General features: G+C 47.9%; 1 protein-coding gene across 1 annotated transcript in view; it reads right to left on the bottom strand.

The window, feature by feature from the left end:
• Positions 1 to 722: 722 nt before the first annotated feature.
• ENPP6 (ectonucleotide pyrophosphatase/phosphodiesterase 6) overlaps positions 723 to 19685 on the bottom strand; it is an 81025-nt gene continuing 62062 nt past the window's right edge. Inside the window, exons 7-8 of the mRNA XM_055567434.1 lie at positions 9751 to 9880; positions 723 to 4538 (exon numbers count right to left, since the gene is read on the bottom strand). Of these exons, the coding sequence (XP_055423409.1) occupies positions 4324 to 4538; positions 9751 to 9880 (345 nt within the window). The 3' untranslated portion in view covers positions 723 to 4323. The remainder of the gene's footprint in view (positions 4539 to 9750; positions 9881 to 19685) is intronic.

The raw sequence follows: 19685 nt of genomic DNA, 5'->3' as shown, positions 1-19685 counted from the left end.
AGTGTTAAGACTTTACCTTCCAGTGCAGGGAGTGTGGGTTCGATCCCTGGTTGGGGAGCTAAGATCTCACATGCCTCATGGCCAAAAATACAAAGCAGAAGCAACATTGTAACAAATCAATAATGACTTTAAAAATGATCCACATTCCAAAAAAAAAAAAATGCTCTGAGAGAGACTGAGTGTATTTGAGTAGTAACGTTGGCTAGAGCCTGGACTCATACGGCCACAGAGTTCGTGGCTATTCCATTTTCTTGAAATATCCCCAAGAGGCAAATCTGTACGGATAGAGTGTAGTTTAGAGGTTGCCTGGGGGTGGGTAGGGGGAAAGGCGGGGTGAGTGCTAACATGCTCATGGATATGGAGTTTCTTTTCAGGGTGATAAAATGTTCCAGAGTTGACTAGTGGAATAGTTGCACAGCTCTGTGACCATACTAATGCCATTAAATTGATACTTTAAAAGGAAGGGTTATAAGACACGTGAACTGAATCTTGATAAAACTGTCATACTTTAAAAAAAGTAAATATGCTTAGTATATTCAAAATCTAATCTTCCTTCCTTCCTTCCACCAATCTGTCAAGTTTATAAGCTTGGGATGGAATATGCTTAGCCCATGAAATGAAGTATAATTATATTGTCACTTGGGTGATAAGAAAAGATAGCAATCCAAAAAGGAAAGGTTTGTTTGAAAAAGAACAGACAAAGAGAAAGAATATATGCTGTGTAAGCAAGTCTCCTCAGTTTTATTTATTCTTTTTTTCATTCAACACATTTATGGGACATTTACGAAACATGTGAGGCACGACTCTAGGTGCAATTTTATGATTTCAAAGCAACACATAAGCATATCTTCCATCACACAGCCCTGAGACCGAGTTTCCTGTGGTTTATAACTAGGCTGTCGAGCCTACCATCTTTCTTCCTCCTCACAAGTAGCTTACAAGAGCTGATGTTGGTCTATCACCAATCGCTTACAAAGATTAAACACGTAATCACATTTGGAAATCTCTTGAGATTTACAGACATGTAAAACACTTTCATAGAAAATTCGTAAAAGAGCTGCATGTCTTGAACAACGAGTTTGTCTGATAGCACCGTTGAGGATCTTAAACTCACGGGGATTGGGTATGGAAAAGCCATTTCACCACCAGGACTTACAGATCTGCTTTGGTTTTAGAAGGGCAGGAAGCTGACCCAGCTGGGATCAGTAGGCGATGCCAGGCTGATGGCCCCTGAAGAGATTGGCAGATCATGAAGTTGCTGTGGGAGACTCGGGTCTACCAAAGTCAAATCAGAACCCACCACTCCTTAGGGCAAACCCAGACCTTAGATCCACGTGACTTAAAAGTGTTGTTGAAGGCCCCATGCCGAGTCTTCAGAACCTGCATCTCCGGAAGAGGGCCAGGGATGCTGGCAATCCCAGAAGGTTTGCAAACTGCTGTCTATGACAATTCAGATCTGCTGTGGCTTTCAAAGAGCCATTTAAAAGTAAAGAGAGTTAGGACTTTGTAAATCAGGCCTCTTAGAGGTGAGAAAGAATTCCCTGGGCCTGCTCTAATTTATGCTGAAGTCTTCAGAACGTAGTTGAGTTGGGTTCGGGTGATTCTGCATACAGGCAGGCAGTAGCCATTCATCTTATCTTCAACTTAAAGATCACGCCTTTCACCTGTCTTTGGTATTTTCAGGTCGGTCCAATGAACTTCCTCCCAGAATTAGCGATGAAGTTGTAAAATAGGAGGAAAATTGTGTGTATAGTCCTAGCAAATGTTACCCTGATGGAACAAAATGCGTTTAGAGAAAGTAGAATTTTCCTTGGGAAAAGAACATAACTTAGAACAAAAATCAAAAGAAAAAGTTCTAGCTAAACAGTTAAGCCACTAAAACATATGTATTGCTTTAGGTTTAAGGTTTTTCCTCCATTCCATGTCTGAATTTTATTATTCACCAATATTTATAATTCCAAAGTGTCTTATTCTTATTTTTGTTGTTGTTCAGTCACTCAGTCGTGTCCGACTCTTCTCGACTCCATGCACTGCAGCACACCAGGCTCCCCAGTCCTTCACCATCTCCCAGCATTTGCTCAAACTCATGTCCGTTGAGTTGATGATGCCATCCAACCATCTCATTGTCTGTCATCCCCTTCTCCTTCCTTCAATCTTTCCCAGCATTGGGGTGTTTTCTAAAGAGTCCGCTCTTTGTATCAGGTGGGCGAAGTACTGGAGCTTCAAAACCACTTACAGAGTAACTACACCTTGTCAGGCAAATGTCTGAGATTTTACTATGTAACTTGAAGATTTTAAGAATGAGTGAGGGGAAAAATTGGTAGAACAGAGTGGGAAGGACAAACTCAAGACCGTATATCTGTTCGTACCCCTCTAGACTTGAATAATCCACTTTTAGTTGAATCACTGGGTTTCTTTTAGGGCTCCTTCCTTCACATGGGAGCACAATGAGCTCCACTGAATTAATTAGAACACAGTCCTTTACAGAGAAAGAAAACTTCAAACAATAGATGCTCTTTCAGTAACCACCACAATGTTCCCAAAGCACTAATTGGCTTTCAGACAGATAACAAAGGCTGATTTGCCTTTCCTATTGACTTGAAGGTTTGCTAGCGCTTTAAAAACACATTACATAAAACCTTAGAAATCTTTTGTGAAGATAAATGTGATATTTTTAAGCAGTGATCCTTCGCTCTCATGATTCAAGGTCTGGAGATGGCTCCCAGACTTCTTGAATCAGGGTGAGCGTAGATTTTTATTTTTCAAGGTAAACAACACATAAGCAGAATGTTTATTGTCTGAGGCTTTATTGTCCTGGTGAGACCTGATCTGTTGTCTTTTCTTGATAAAAAGTCTCATCTGCAGGTGGGCTTCATTTAGTGCAAACTCATTTTTAATGCAGTGATACATGTCTATGACTCTGATCACATAGAAGTATAGGTATCCCTTGTCTTGCAACAAGATCTCCTATAGCAGACTTAGAAGACTAAAAACATTTCAACTCAGGCTCAGTGCCTCTTCTTTGGGGTTTCTTAAAAACCAAGGTCTCTGAGGTGTCACTTTGCCCAAACTGTTACCTAATCAAATGGCCAAGTGGTTAGTGACTGGGAATTCAGTTGCATCATGCTGAGTCTGTTCCCTGCGCTCCACCATTTTTCTTGGAATTCTGGGTCACTCAAGTGTCCACTTTGCTGTGGTTGTTGAAGAAGCCTTGCTTTCAGGGACACAGGTGCATCAAACTTATGCTCAATACGTCACCATTTCAAGCAATGGAGTGAGATTTCTGCAAGTATGTCCACACTCATCAGCCAGACATCCCTTTCCCCACCCGTGATGATAGAGGATATGTCCGGTGTTGCTGGAGTTTACGGTGGCACTAGCGGTAAAGAACCCACCTGCTAACGCAGAAGACGTAAGAGACCCAGGTTTGATCCCTGGGTTGGGAAGATTCCTTAGAGTAGGAAATGGCAACCCACTCCAGTATTCTTGCCTGGAGAATCCCATGGACAGAGGAGTCTGGGGGCTACAGTCCATGGGGTTGCACAGAGTCAGACATGACTGAAGTGACTGAGCACGCACTCACATTCTATTTGGGATCCTCTGAGTCAGCCTTCCCACAAGCAGGTGGGCAGACAGGCAATCCAGTTCCTGCCGTGTGTGTTCACACCACGAACACGCTAGAAGGCTCATTGAAGCCCGTATCTACAGTAAACTCTTCTGTTCCTCCACGCAGGGAGAAAATTTTGTGCGCTCAGACTTTGGGAAGAAACCCATACCTTTCACTTTGTTCTCTGAATTCTGCAATTCTTAGTGAGTTTGACTGATGGGTGAGCCAAGCTAAGATACTCCCTTTCTGGGACTTCGTATAAGGTGAAGAAACGTCACGAGCTGGGTCAGAAATAGACAGCAGCTACTGCTTTCAAATGGGCCTCCGTTTTCCCCCCGATGGAAGGAGCTGTACAGGATGGCTCTCAGATGTAGACAGACCCCAGACAAGAGCCTGCTTTGTGCAAAACAGAGGGACCAGGACTCCACAGAATACCCACCTGGGGTCTAGTCACTACAGCGGGAGGCCCTGTTCAGACAAGCCATCTGAGTACATCAAAAAAAGAAAAAAAGAAGAAGAAAATAACCTATAGTTGAACAAATGAAAAGCTAGAATTTTCCTTACCTCTAGAAAATATAAACAAAAAAAAATTCTAAAGAAAAGGGACTTTTGTGTATGGAATCATCCAAGAATACATTAACAGTTGTATGTCCTCGCATGAATTGAGGTGGTTAATTTACCCACTGTGTGGAGTGTTGGGGACACGCCGCAAGCAGCTAGGCCAGCATCACCAGCAGTACCAGCAGGACGGTGACCAGTGCACAGGCACAGGGCTGGGCGCCTGGGGCCGAGCTGGCCGGGTCCTTCAGCATGCACATCACCCGGGACCAGGACCCGTTGTTGGGCAAGGGGGTGACGCCTGTCACCTTGCACATGAGGTTGTAGATATCCACGACTCTGATGGGAGCGGCTCTGAAGTCTGATTTGAAATCTGCAAGGGAAAGGCAAGGAAACAAGTGGTCAAGGCCTCTCCTGGGCTGGGCAGGGCAGAGAGGGGTGAGTCACGTGGTGGAGGGATTACGCTTTGCATTTCAGCAGCTCTAGGACTGGTAGATCCCCCTTGTCCACAGAGCCTGGCCAAGGGATTGTGAACCTGGAAGGCGATCTGGAAGGTTCTAGGTTGTGAAAGGAAGTCGCTTTCTATGGTTTATGGAGATGTGAGTATATGCTAAGTCGCTTTAGTGTATCCAACTTTTTGCGACCCCATGGACTGTAGCCTACCAGACTCATCTGTCCATGGGATTCTCCAGGCAAGAATACAGGAGTGAGTTGCCATTTCCTTCTCCAAGGGAATCTTCCCAACTCGAGTTGAACCTGCATCTCTTACGTCTCCTGCATCTGCAGGTGGGATCTTTACCACTTAATACCATGTTTCTTTGAAAGACAAATCAGACAACAAACTGATTTGTGCATAACTGTGCTTCCCTTTGTAACAACAGAGCTTTCCTTGAGGACCCAAAGGCCAGGTGAAGCTGCTCATTTCTGCAAGCCTCATTTTGCCCAGCTCCCCAAACCCCAATTCGGTTGCATAGGTCTCTACCAGGCCACCTATCTGGCAGGGACTGGTTAGCCTGGGTGCCCCCAGCTCAAGAATGTTTCCCATTTTTCTGCCACGTGGAGGTCCCAGGACTGGACAGAACCGGCAGTTGTATAGTTTTTCTCAGTGTGGCTAATGCACAAGCCACAGAGATGGTCTCCTAAGTATGTCTGGAAGATCAGTTGAACATTCTTTGGGAGCTTTTCACTAGCACATAAAGTAACTTAGGGGTGGGGAAGATAAAGAAGCTGGTATTGGAGTTGGGGACCTGAGTGAAGGCTGGAAGCCATCTCATGAAGGAGAATGCTTCCACCCAGAGGCTGCTCCAGACTCTACGTAGACAAAGGCCCCTGGGGGCAGGGCTGGCTGTTCACAGCATAGAAAGTAAGGGCGCTGAAGGGACTTTCTCTTTCTCCATAGGAGGCAGAAAAGATGCTGAATGAACATCATCGACTCAATGGACATGAGTTTGAGCAAACTCCAGGAGACAGTGAAGGACAGGGAAGCTGGGTGAGCTGCAGTCCATGGGGTTGCAGAGTCGGACAGGACTAAGTGACCAAACAACAACAAAGAGTGAATATGCGACGTTAGTGATATTCATAAGCCGCTTCACGTTTAGGTTCCAAACCAGCGCTTCCAGCAAAATACCTAAAACTATTGAAGTTGAATTTAGGAGGGACTTTTATCCATCAGTAGTGGCTTCCCTGGTGGCTTAGTCAGTAAAGAGTCTGCCTGCAGTGTGGGAGACCCGGGTTCGATCCCTGGGTCAGGAAGATCCCGTGGAGAAGAAAATGGCAACCCACTCCAGTATTCTTGCCTGGAAAATCCCATGGACAGAGGAGCCTGGTGGGCTACAGTACATGCGGTCACAAAGAGTGGGACTTGACTGAGTGACTAAATTTCACTTTATCCATCAATAAAGGCCCAGACATGTGCTCTTTTAGTCCCTCCATAATTTTTTTAAAAGGTAGTTTTGGGGCTGTAAGGACAAGTTTTCTATCTTAGAAAATAATCTTTATAATTGCTTTGCTAAAACGATCACATATCCTTGATTTAAAAAGCAAAGAAACACTAACAGCGACAGCGACGTGACCCAGAAGTGTCCACACCAAATTCCGCTCTTAACGTTAACCCTGAAATTACAAATACAGAAGCAACAGAGAGGACTCTGCCACAGAGCGTGTTAGATCCAGAGCAACATCTCAGGTGATGGGTTTTGCTCATTTTGAGGTATAAAAGTAGAATTCCATGTAAAGAAGTTCACGGGCTTTACAGAGCAGCCTGCAGCCACTCACCAGCTGGATAAGCTCAGGGGATGGGCAGAGATGCTGCCTAAATCCTAGTTGCAGGCTCCTGTCTGTGCTCAATAGATGGGAGCTGTTGATATTAATAGAAGAAGTGCCCAGCAAGGGAAGGTTTGCATTGAAAATATTTACCCCGTAGCTTATGTGAAATGTTCACTTACTTTTAGGGTAGGGAGGGTAAGGATCTGCATTGCCTTAGGGTAAACACTAATTTCAAACAAATCCAGAGCCACCCTGGGAAGGAGAATGTAGAGTGCCAACCCCTCTCATCTGAAGGAAAATGTTAAATTAGCTGAGGATGGTGGTTACGCCTCCCCAGAGAAGAGTCAGCCGCAGCTGAGGAATCAATGGCGAGGTGGTCCTGTGACACGGAAGATTTCTCTCCCTGACTTGCTGTGGAGGTAAGGTCATCCTGCCACATTCCGTGGTGGCTGTGTCCCGTCACGTGTGCAGGTGGAGGTCAATGGCAAACCCAAGACAGCCGTCCCCAGCCTTTCAGACATCTCCTTCTTTAACATTTGGCAAGAAAAATTGAGGTCAAGCTCTTCTGACCAAAAAAAAAAAAAAAAAAAATGTTAGTGGATGGACTTAGAGATTGTCATACTGAGTGAAGTAAGTCAGGCAGAGAAGGAGAAATATCATATATGCTTAGTCACTCCGTTGTGTCCAATTCTTTGTGACCTCATGGACTGTAGCCCTCCATGCTCCCTCTGTCCGTGGGATTCTCCAGGCAAGAACACTGGAGTGGGTCATGCCCTCCTCAAAGGAATCTTCCCAACCTAGGTATCAAACCTGCATCTTCTGCATTGCAGGGGAATTCTTTACCATCTGAGCCACTAGGCCACCTAGAAATAATGTATGATATCCCTTATATGTGGAATCTAAAAAGAAACGATACAAATGAACTTCCTTACAAAACAGAAGGAAGACTTAGAGACTTAGGGCAAGGTTGCTGCTGCTTCTGCTAAGTCGCTTCAGTCGTGTCTGACTCTGTGCGACCCCATAGACGGCAGCCCACCAGGCTCCCCCGTCTCTGGGATTCTCCAGGCAAGAACACCGGAGTGGGTTGCCATTTCCTTCTCCAATGCATGAAAGTGAAAAGTCAAAGTGAAGTCGCTCAGTCGTGTCTGACTCTTAGCAACCCCATGGACTGCAGCCCACCAGGCTCCTCCATCCATGGGATTTTCCAGGTGAGAGTACTGGAGTGGGGTGCCATTGCCAGGGCAAGGTTAGATTGTTCCAATTAGGAACTGGGATTAACCAGAGAGAGCCTGTCTTCCAGAATGATTTCCCTTTTGCTTAGCTGGACCAGACTTTCTGACTTCTAAAGCTGTTATCTGGGCAGCCGTAGCGATGCTCAGCATCCTGTATGAGCAAGAATTACCTCCAATTAATCAGGAGGGCAGTACGTTTATCTCAAAGTGCAGCTAGATTGTTATTCAAGACCTCGCTCTTAAATTTTCTTCTGCGTAAACAGTCAGTGTGTAGAGCTGTTCAATCTTGCGTGCGAAGTGAAGCCAGAAACGTGATGGTTTGCTGGAGGCTGTATCTGCCTGGAAACAGTTTTGCAATTAGCCCAGCGCATTTTCATCTGGGGTTGTCTTTCTGTCTATAAAAGACTTGGGCTTTTAGTTTTAAAGGAGCATATGATGGAGGCCTTTGTTAATGGACAAAAAGCTCCCCACTGAATTTCAGCTGTTGCAGCTCTGGGTACTGGGTTTAAAATTTTGGTTTGAGGCTACATTCATTTCTGTTTTAAAATCTGCCCAAGATGCTTACTCATAAACACTCCAGCTGACAACTGTTTTGCATTCATGATCTGATTCCTCTCTTTTGGGGAAGGAGGAGGTGATGCCTTTGAATGAAAGCACCCCTGTCTCATGTTCCTCTGTGTAAAGGCCATGGCCTGGGATGTCTCCACACTGAGCTAGCAGTTGACCTCACAGCATCCTCAAGGCTCCATCCTGAACTCAGCTGGCTTCTGAGCTCCGCAGATCTAACCTGGTGCTTGGCTAACAGGTAGCTGTTATTGGTTGACAGTATCATGCGGGAACATCCTCTGAACTCTCTGAGGCCAATGTCGTGAACCCAGCTGTGCCCTAGAAATGCTTGCGGCTACTGGTCCTGTTGCTTGCTTAAGGACGTGGGCACTTGGATGATGTGTGGGCAATGATGTGGACCCACGTATGTTCCCTAAGCTCGGCCTCCCAGAGGCACCCGTGGAGGGGGCGGAAGTTGACACCTTGTGGCTCTCAGCAGGCTTTGTTTTTTGTGGTTGAGAGAGTGACCCGAGGTGAATGGAATGAAGGAGGGCCCACAAGCATCTCTGTCTGGTATGTTGAGGAGGAGGGCAGGGCTTCCAGGTGTGACCTCTAACCTATCACCTGATAGGAAAGCGTAGGCTTTTGTGGGCTGAAACATTTTGATCGAAACATTCAGAAAAAGGAACTTTGACTGTGGATACCAGGGTAAGCTAATAAGCCTAATGTTTAATAAGGAGTGTGGACAGCAGGAAGGAAGACGAGGAGCTCGTAATCTGATCAGCTGACTCTTGATGGTTGTTGACTGGTTTTCACTCTTTTTTTTTTTCTTTTAAGGGAGTGTACAAGTAGTAATATGATTGTTAGAGCGTTTGATAAACTTTTCCAAAATGTGAATTTTACAGTGCTGTATTAATTAAAGCAAATGACCAAATGGGCCCCCCTCCGCCCCACCTCTCTTCCAGACCAGGAAGGCATCAGGTCCAAGAAGACAAAGTCAATTCACTCTCATCCTAGATACTGCAGAAGTCATTCTGGCTCATCCTCAAAGTCAGTCACAAAACTGTTTCCTAGCCTGCTGTGAGCACATCCTAGCTTCTGGTGGGCCCTACACTGGATGACCTGCACAGGGGTGGCCGCTCTAGACAGGGAGGAAGTGTGGAAGTGTCAGACCCCATGAAGCGAGCACGTCGACTCTGGGACTTGTGGCTGTCAGCAACCTGGTGCCTGATAAGCTTTCCTGGACATCAGATGGCTGTGAAGGGATGTTTTGATGAATTAAGTAAAAAATGAATCACAAACATGTGGAATACATTTTCCTCACTGCGCTTGAGATTTAAAACTTACAGGGAGAAGTATTTAACCACGTTTGCCAAACCCAAGAAGCATTTGAAAGCAAGCCAGCCAAAGACATTTTGTGGAGACCGGCTGGCTTTGCTCAGCTTTGCTCATAAAGAGGATCCGTAAAGAAATCGCTCCAGCCTTTCTGAGCACCATCAGCCCCTGATGCCTTGGGGGAGGAATGACTAAGATCTCGCCTACCAGGTCCGAAGGCCAGGAAGATGCCCCTCATGGCTCTGAGCTCGTTGTCGTATCCATGCCAGCCCCAGTGCCAGCCTTCTGGCTTGCGGGTGACGGTGCTGTTCATCCAGAATGGGAGCGACTCTCGATTCTGAAATCAACAAGGCATTGACATCACCCTGTGACCAGGCCAGGGCGTGAGCAAGCATCAGGTTCAAATTACCACCCACCCAGCACGGGGCTTTCCTGCCCAGGGGTCTCAGCCAGGGTTGTCCGACCTCAGCCCGATCACTTCCCACTCCAGGTAGCTCGCAACTTTGGAGGTGGCCCGTTAAATTGCCAGAGAGCCCTAGTTCTGAAGGTCTCTTCTTGCACTGTAATCAGTTTCAGAGCCACTAAACATAGCGTGTCAGAGACAGAAGGGAAGTGAAAGTGTACCTGTGGTATAATAAAAAATAGAGCTGGCCTCTGTCCCAGGTTCCCCCGCCCAGAGCACCTAAACCCTTGGAATTTCCTGAGTGCTGGGGGTGTTTTGTTATTCATGATGAGTCCTGAGTTCCCATACCTGGGTTTATGCTAATGGGATGGGATGATCTTTGGGTTAGGGGGCTAGATAGCTTCAGGATGAGGGGGCTGGTCACCAGAAGAACCAAGGGGAGAGTTAGAACTTCCAGCCCTATCCTCTGATCTCTTAAGACTGAGTTCAACCATGTGAGTAATGATTTTGTTACCTGAGCCAACACAGTGAGACCCCACGTAAACCCCCAGGAACAGCAGGGTCCGGGGAGCGTCTGGATTAATGAACACACAGTGATGGGAGGCCGGTGCCCCGACCTGGGTTCTCGGCGCCCCTCACCGCCACAGCGTGCCCTGTGCCTCTTTTCCATTTGCCTGCCCCTGTGTAGCATCCTTTATAAGAAGATTGTAATCGTGAGTGTAGCAACTTTCTGAGTTCTGCGATTCATCTCAGTGAATTATCAAAGCCAAAGGCAGATGGTGAGAACCCTCAGATTTATGGCCAAGTCAGACACAAGTGTGGGCAGCCTGAGGACCCAGGACTTGGGACGAGCATTCAGATGCGCGGGCCATCTTGTGGGCCGGAGTATGGGTCTGCTCTAACCTGGGGTGGTGTCAGAGTGGAGTTGAAATGGTAGGACACCCGACTGCTGTGGGAGAAATGTTGCTGGCAAACACAGCGGCTAATGGAATCGCTTCATTTTTCTGGCCCAGCCTCGGAAGCCCAGAAGCAGCGAGCCTGCACCACCCCAGGGGCCCCTCCACTGGAGCAACCACCCCTGTCCTCATTTGTCCAGCTCCGCCCCAAGTAGCAACTCCAAGCACAGAAGTCTTCCTCTCCACTGAGCCAGCCTTTGAAGATGAACCCATGTTCCTCTCCTCCACGCCTGTGGACCTTCATGTCCTTTGACCATTCTTCATTCAGGATGGCTTCCAGACCTGTCGCTGCCCTGTCACCCGTCTTTCCTTCAGAACTAAATTTCCCTAGATTGTAGCAGCTTACTTGAGAGACAGCAAAGCTCACAGGAGGTTTTGCAAATCCCGAGGAGACTGTAGCCAGTTGGACACAAACTGAGCTCTTTGAGGCGGACTAAGCCTTCATTCCTGATAGTCCAATCATCTTCTGGCTCAGCAGGGTTTAATATGACAAGTTTTCCAAATGCAGGAGGTAGAACTGACTAGTTGTGATGAATGCGTGGAAGCAGCACAGCTCAAGGACCAGGGATTTACAGGTGGGCTTCCCTGGTGGCTCAGACAATAAAGAATCTGCCTACAATGCAGGAGACCTGGGTTCAATCCTGGGTCGGGAAGGAATGGCGACCCACTCCAGTATTCTTGCCTGGAGAGTCCCATGGACAGAGGAGCCTGGCAGGCTACAGTCCGTGGAGTCGCAGAGTCGGACACGACTGAGGGACTAACACCTTTGCAAGACTTGTAACAGCACATGTATGCCATTTTGTGTGCTGTGCGGTTCACCGAGAGCCTCCCCCGACATCCACTTAGGTGTCAACACCTCCTGCTGCGGACGGTATTTTTTTTCCCCGATTTTGGCACAGAGTGGTTAAGTGACACTCTTAAAGTCACACAGCTCTTGGGAGGCAGGGCTGGGCCTGGAAGCCAGGGCGTCAGTCTCCTGGTCTGTGCACCTTCCAGGGCCCTACAGCCAGAGGTCACTGCAAGGCTCCTACAGCCTGTCCCTTGCTGCTTCATTCACTGAGTGGCAGCCAGTATGAAGACAAGATTTTGAATAGGATGTGGGTTAAATTCCAGTTTGTTGCTTTCCAACTCTGTGATCCTGGGCAAGCTGCATAACTTGTCCGAGCTTCAGCTTCCTTGCTGGATGTGACAACACCCGCCTCAGAGACTCTGAGGGATAACCTGACTGTGTGCTAAGCCTGACACACAGTAGGTGCTCAATAAATAGCCGGGGGCGGTCTCCAGATGCCACCGGCTGCAGGGTGAGGTGCTCGGGGCTTGTGCAGCAGGGTTGAACCCTCCTTTGTTTATTTAGCTGTCATATCACACTGCACGCCCATCCCGTCTCACCCCATAAATCACTCCCTGGCATTACTACTTTCCAAATCGCACTGTTTCATTGACTCTCTGTTTCCTCAATTTCCATCCCTCCTGCTCCAGCCGTAGCTTGTATTTTTCCATGGGAATATATTTATTAACTTACTGCATTTCTGGTTTATACCCTCTTTTGTTCTTTGTGGTCATGCTCACAACACATGCCAGCTTAGCTTCGTTTGCTAATTTTACGTGCTGCTCCCCTCCCCACCTGTCTACAAGGCAGTGATTGCTGAAGAACTAGGTAGGACATGTCACTAGCGGTGTCACTAATTAATGTCCCATGAGGGAGGGACAGGTGGAAGGGAGGCGAAGCCTGCCTGATTTGAAAATTCCAGTCTAACTTCCACATGCAAACATACAGCAACGAGGCATCTCAGCCCTGAAGATGACGGGAGATCTGTAGGATCGCAGGTAAAGCCACTGGTGTTTTTATCAACATGACAAGTTGCTCTGGTGAAACAACTGTTCTTGCTTTTTTTTTTTTGAAACAACTATGTTTACTGATTTTAAAAAGTAATAATAACCTGGCTAGTTATTTGAGAAGCTAAGTGATTGAACGGATTATGTGACATAATCAGACCAAGTGGATTACATGACATAATCAAATTACATGACTTAATGAAACTCACGAAGGGGAGTTGATGAATTTTTCCCTTGTCCTTCCTGGTGGCTTTTACTGATTCACTTGGTCCTGTGTCTCCTCCCACTCCCCCTCTCCGCCCCAACATTATCACACCAGTGCAGGCCTGTGCAGCCATGTAATGCACACCTCATACATGCAGCCCTGCTGGTGAGGCACTCCACACTTCCCACGTCCCCAGGCTGGGGGGTCCTCAGGTTACTGGTTGAGGAGCCTCCATCCTCCTGAACCTCCCAGGTCCAGGGACCCCCCCACACAGCGCCACCTAGCGATATCCTGGGGTGCCCGGGCCCTCCAGATGAAAGCGTGTGTGTGTGTGTGTGTGTGTGTGTGTGTGCGCGCGCGTGCGCGTGCGCATCTGAGCTGGAGCAGTGTGGACACAGAGGAGTCCCTGCGAGGCCCGGGAACCTTGCATAGTGACTGCATGTGGGAAGAGCATGATAGGGAAGCAGCGTGAGGACTCTGGAAGGAGTGAGGCAGTTTCTCTAGGAGGTTGTGCCAGTCAGAGGGGCGGACCAACCGTCCTGATTTGCCCGGGACTGAGGAGTTCCAGGGATGCAAAAAAAAAATTTATGACTGACCTGGGCAAGCCGGGACAAGTTGGTGACTCTGTAATGAACACTTTCTTGGCAAGTCAAATAAAATCTTCGCTGAATGTCATTTGTCCAGCACCTTCTGGTACCCCTCCTCTGTTCAGGGGTGGATAGCAGTGCCAGGACCCCCCCTCATTTATGAGCCCCTAAACTAGCTCATTGTTTCTAATGGGAAGGACCCGGAAACCGTTCCCCAGGAGGAACACCGAGGAACAGCTGTTACTGTGTTTATAGACGTATGTTCTAGTATTTGCTGCCTCCCTTGTATGTTTGATGCCTCACTCCACTACCAGCTCACCACCAAAGGCCTGCCAGAAGCTTCCTGAACTGGGGAAGCCAGGCGATTACTTGTGAGATGAGTGTTTTGGTTTCTAGACTAGATCTTTGCCTCATTCATCCGTGGCGTTAACAACAACAACAAAAAAGTAGCCTTCACTGTTTACCCCCCAGATCAGCAGACCAGTTAATTCAGCCCTTGCCGGGACCCATGTCTTTGACTCGGCATTTTTGGAATCCTTTCTGGAGCTAAGCTGAGCTGTCGGGGGTGGGGTGGGGGCACAGTCAGAAATGGGGGCGGTGCTGGGAAGGAGGGTCAGGGCGACAGGAGTGATGGAAGGCCGGGGAGAAGCAGGGGGCGGCCTGGACAGTCTGCAGTCACTGCTGTCTGTCTGTGGCTGAGGCACTTGCTTTGGTGAACCGTCCAGCATTTACTCACTTCGCACTGTTGCATTTGGAGACTATATTAGCACGTGCTGTTCTCACCGGCACCTTTCCATTTCCCCTGGGTGCAGATCAGAAAATAATAGCTAAGCCACAGAGAAAATGATTCTTGAGGAGGCAGGAGGGTAACCAGATCTGGGAAAACATCTGGACGTCAGCTCTTGCTTCACACCCCAAAGTGACTTCTCCCCTGACAGCTGAGGAGGTGGAAATCCGTCCTCCGTGGGTTCCGTTCCCTGACCACAGGTGCTGGTTGGGGCCGTGTCTGCGTGGCCCTGGATGACCTCCTCTCCCGTCTTTCCCTGGAAACATACTGTCTACACCGCTGGATCCCAAGCCTGGCTGTGCACACAGCACCCTGAGTTTATCCCGAGTCTCACTTTGGGTGTTTGGGTTCGCAGGTGGGTAAGGCGGCAACTCTGGCTATTTAATAGTCATCCCCTGGGTGGCTGGGATGCATCGTCCGGCCTGGAAACCACCGGGAGTCTTTCACCTGGCATTTGTCCTGGGCTTTGTTCAACGATTATCTGTCCTTTCCTGAGAATGCTTCGTCTTACGCTGGTTGCCATGCTGAGTCTGTGCTTCAGCCGCTGTGGGTGCAGAGTCAGGCTCGGAGTCACTCACATGGGGTCTTTCCAAAGAGGAATCATGGCGGCCGAGTGGCTTTCCCAGTATCGTTGGCCAACACCAGGTTCACTGATGGTTACACATCTGGACCGCCATCCCTCATGTCAGCCCCTGAAAGTGTAATTCCTGCTGAGAAGTGGGGTCAGGGACCCGAGTGTCCCCTCCTTCTCTCTGGATGAGGCCTCTCACCCTGTGTCTAGGGTGCTGGGGAACAAAGGTGAAATCAGGTCCAATTAAAATCAGTAAGTAACATGTGAACCCCTAAGGTGTGTGACGGGCCTAATACAAATGAAATCCACCTTATTCCCCTAGGACAGGGTTGTAACAGGAGCTTCCCCTGCCCTCCACAGTGCAATAAGCTCACAGCATCTCAGGCTGGAAAAGGCACCTGGTGATGTCTCGGGAGAGACCTCAGTCGGGACTCTTGTTGAAGGGAGCACGGTTTGGCTGGCTCCGGGGTTTTGCTGCCAGGGTTAAGGTCGAGCTTGGGGACAAAACGCCGTGTCTCAGGCTTTGTGGCATCACCATTTTAAACCCTCCTCCCTAGAGGCTTCCTGTGGGGTGACTCCTCAGAGCCCTCCGGAGTGGTGGTCACAGGCCCTCAGATGTGTGTTTATCACACTGCTGCGAAAACAAGTGCCCCCAACTGTTTCTCTGTCTTAGAAGGCCTCCTCTTTCTAAAACTGAATTTAATGTCTTAGGCCCCAGGCCCTGGTCTCACCCTGGCAAGCCCACTGCCACGCACAGTCTCGTTCTGGAAATTGGGAAATGCCAGAAAGCAGGAGCAGCAGGGCCCAGAGGCGGCAGAATTCCTCAAGAGAAGAGCTGGAGCAGGGTGCCCAGCGGGTGAGCTTCCTTCTACTTCTTCTTTCCCTCAAGATCGTGCTTGCTGAAGCTCACCGAGGGTGAGGAGGGCATCGCATGCTCTCTGACGGCTTACGGCGATGACCCTGGTCGCTGCCAGAAGGCAAGCGGCTTCCAGTCCCCGACACAGGCATCCTGGACCTCCGGCACCTCAGGCCCGCAGGAAACCGCTCCAGCTGCCACTAAAACTCAGGAGCCACGCTCTCCAGCTTGTCTTGATTTCCCCAAGTATTTTGGGCCCAGGGCCTAACTGCCACTCGATCCCAGGCCTGAGAATTGAGCCTGGCATTTCATATCCTTTGCCGGTTTTTGAAATAAATCTTTCCTCGGGAGACCAATATGGGCCTTTTTTTGGAAGCTGAAGCCTGCATTTGCTGCATTTCTCTCCACGCAGATGAGAGTCCAGAGGATCCACAATGCAGCTCCACGTCTCACGATCTTTCACCAGCTTCTGGCTGCATTTGGCCGCCTTTCTGAGCATGGTGTCAGGAGGGGGACACTGTCCAGGAGAGGCCGTGGGAATCAGCCCCAGAAGCTGAGTGGGGACTGAGGACAGCTGAAGTGTCCGCCCGCCCCTGGACTCCAGCTGGGAGCTAACTGGGCCAAGACAATGGCCACTGGTGGTTTCAACACCTTTTCTCAGTTGAAATCTCTTCTAGGGCTACTAACAATTAGCCCAGGTGAAAGGCCTGACTTAGCTTTCCTCTCTGGGTACTTAGTCACTGATTTATTACCCTATAAAGTAAAGAATTTGTCAAAAAGACCTTGATGCTGGGAAAGATTGAGAGCAGGAGGATAAGGGGATGACAGAGGGTGAGATGGTTGGATGGCATCGTTGACTCAATGGACGTGAGTTTGAGCAAACTCTGGGAGGTAATGAAGGACAGGGAAGCCTGGCGTGCTGCAGTCCATGGGGTTGCAAACAGACAGGACTGAGCGACTGAACAATAACAACAAGTAATCAAGAACCAACTGTCTCTATTTATGAATTCATTTCTTAATTTCATATTCCACAAACAGGTACTGAGTCTCTGCCATGTACCAGGTTCCACAGAGGAAAACCCGGGCTAAGATGCCACAGACCTGCCCTCAAGGAGCGTCCACCCCAGGAAGCATCACTGGCCTGCCTCCTGAGGGTTTTTGGACCACCCTAGACACTATGACAACTCCAGTGACTCAGTGGGTGAAGAGTCTGCCTGCAATGCAGGAGACGCAGGAGACGTGGGTTCAATCCCAGGGTCAGGAAGATCCCCCGGAGGAGGGAACCGGCAACTCACTCCGGTATTCTTGTCTGGAGAACCCCATAGACAGAGGAGCCTGGTGGGCTACAGTCCAAAGGGTCAAAAAGAGTCGGACATGACTGAGCGACCATGCCTGCACACAACCTGCCCAGCCCCTTGCTAAGTGCCCCCTGGTGCAGGGATGGATGGAGAGCATGGGTGGATGAAAAGATGTGTGGGGAAACCCCATGGGCTGGGGCTGGGTGAGTGCGGCCATGTGCATGGCTCAAAAGCTCCAGTGACGGTGTGACCCTTGTCCCCTGACAAGGACATGCAAAGAGAGGGTTTACAGAGCATGGTGACCAGGTCTTAGGGAGACAGAGGGGCGGAGGTACCATTTAGGAAGCCCTGTTTCCATGCTTGAAGAAAGGAGCTTGGCAGGTGTGACTGGCTGGGGCTTAACCTAGGCAGGTGGCCTGGGTTTTTTTTTTTTTTCTTTTCTGCTGCTTCATGGTTAGTCTTCTGGGAAAATGAACACATTCAGCTTCCTGCCCCTGTAGGAGAGGAGGCCAGAGACGGTACTGGCACTAGTTGGAAATCCAGTCTGTATATTAACTCTCACAATGAAAAACAAACTGTGGGAGCCTCTGGGCAGGGGGCCTTGCTTTTATTACATCAGGATAATGGTGCCATTCCAGGTGACAAAGTCAATCCGTTTCCCTGCCTTTATCTTTTTCAGTGACAGCTCTCCAAGCAACCATTTAAAAAAATAAAAAATAGAAAGAACTCAATGGGATCTTCCTGTTGGAGCAGCTGCCTAAGAGCCGACAGAACTTAAGTCGGTGGCAAAAAGTTGGTGTTTATATGGGAAGGGCGTTTTTGCCAAGGAAACCAAATCTTGCATGTTTATGGGATGGCGGTTGTAGGGAAAAAAGGAAGGAAAGATGGGATTCTGTTTTATTGGCCCCAACCAGCAGCAATTTGTCCTGACTCAGCTGTTTTCATATTTAAGCCAGAAAGAAAAAAAAAGGCTCCTCTGCTAGCCAAACCTAGACTCAGAGCAGATGCTTTTAAAGCTGAGAAACTGTCCCGCTGCAGATGCAAACCGAGATCCCTCGCTGGGCACTGGTAGGAAAGTTACAGAGCAAACACAGCATTCCGTCACCACGTGGGGAGAGATTTTGCAAATAAGAATGGGGTAGATTAAATAGTCCTGGCCCAGAGCAGCAACAGGGGCATAGAGCGACGTTTTCAATTCTCTGTAGTCAAGTAAGTTTAGTAAACAGCAGGGAGATGTAAAAGAAAAAAAAATCTAAGCAGGGAGAGAATGGGTACTTGCTTTTAGGATTTTTCAGAAGATAAAGCAAAACCCCAATACTAAATCTAAGTATCAGAAATTAGAAATTATAACTTTTAAAATTATAATTTATGAATTATAAAATTATAAATTTTAACTAGAAATTAAAATCCTTAGATTATTAAACCTAAGGATCAGAGATTATAATTTTCATATGTGAATCTTGAAAATAAAAATCTGAAAATTCAAAGATAGTAAAATGATTAAGGTATTCAGTCTAGGAGACTAAGGTACAACAAAAGACTGACTAAAAGATATCTAAATTTCTCTTAAGGGGACCAGGGACTGCCGTGATTTTCTAAAGAAACATTTGTGTTTTTATGTTATATACACCTTGAGTTACAGTAATATATACTGTATATTCATTGCATTTTCCTCTTTGAGTTGGCTGCTGGGAAGCTCAGAACCATCTTTGTGAACTGCAGTTCACATCAGGGAATCCCTGTTTTCCACACCTGAGTTCCTAGATGTCCATTCATTTGCCCGATCAGTATTTCTGCTGACGGCCACCTGCCCTCACTCTGGCAGATTAAATACCAGTCTTAGGTCTGATATAATCATCCCCTAGTGTCCACAGGGAACTGTTTCCATGACCCCCTTGGGTACCAAAATCCATGGACGCTCAAGTCTCTTATACAAAATGGCACAGCATTTGCATATAAGGACATACATTCTGTGTATCTTAAATCATATCTAGATTACTTATGATACTGCAGGCAATGCAGTGTGATATAAATAGCTATAAATATAATGGAAACGTGATATAAATAGTTGCTGACACTCAGCAAATTCAAGCTTTGCTTTTTGGACCTTTCAGGAATCTTTTTCCCCCTTAATATTTCTGATTTGCGGTTGAATCTACAGATGCGCGACCTCAAATTCAACTGTACAATGACGCTCATGTGCCAACATCTGCCACTCTCTTTTACCCTCTAGTCTGATCAGTTTGCAGCCCAGTTTCAAATTCATACCAACAAGGACTCAGGCCCTGTCTGGGAACTGACTGTACATGGGACCGCAGATTCCCCTGGAAGGGGATCGGGGGTGAGCTGTCCCATCTGGCCAGGTATCAAAGCTGATGCAAGAGCCTAATGAGCATGGTGTCCAGGCAGACAAGGAGAAGGCTGCTGAGGTCTTTAGGGCATCAGGCAATTAGGGTTTGGACTCAGAAGGCAAGAGAAGCTCTGTAAAATCAAGTTGGCAAACCCGAGACCTGGACCTGCATGCGGGCTTTTGTTTGCCAGTCACTGCTCTTCAAGGTGAAAGTAAAGCGGAGCCTCTCCTGGCTATTCGCTGCCCTAAAGCAGTTGCTTTGGTTCACAGTAATTGTTCCACTTTCATCTGAA

Source organism: Bubalus kerabau, chromosome 2 (genome assembly GCF_029407905.1).
Source record: "Bubalus kerabau isolate K-KA32 ecotype Philippines breed swamp buffalo chromosome 2, PCC_UOA_SB_1v2, whole genome shotgun sequence".
Taxonomy (NCBI): domain Eukaryota; kingdom Metazoa; phylum Chordata; class Mammalia; order Artiodactyla; family Bovidae; genus Bubalus; species Bubalus kerabau.
This window is presented reverse-complemented; position numbering and strand designations above follow the sequence as displayed.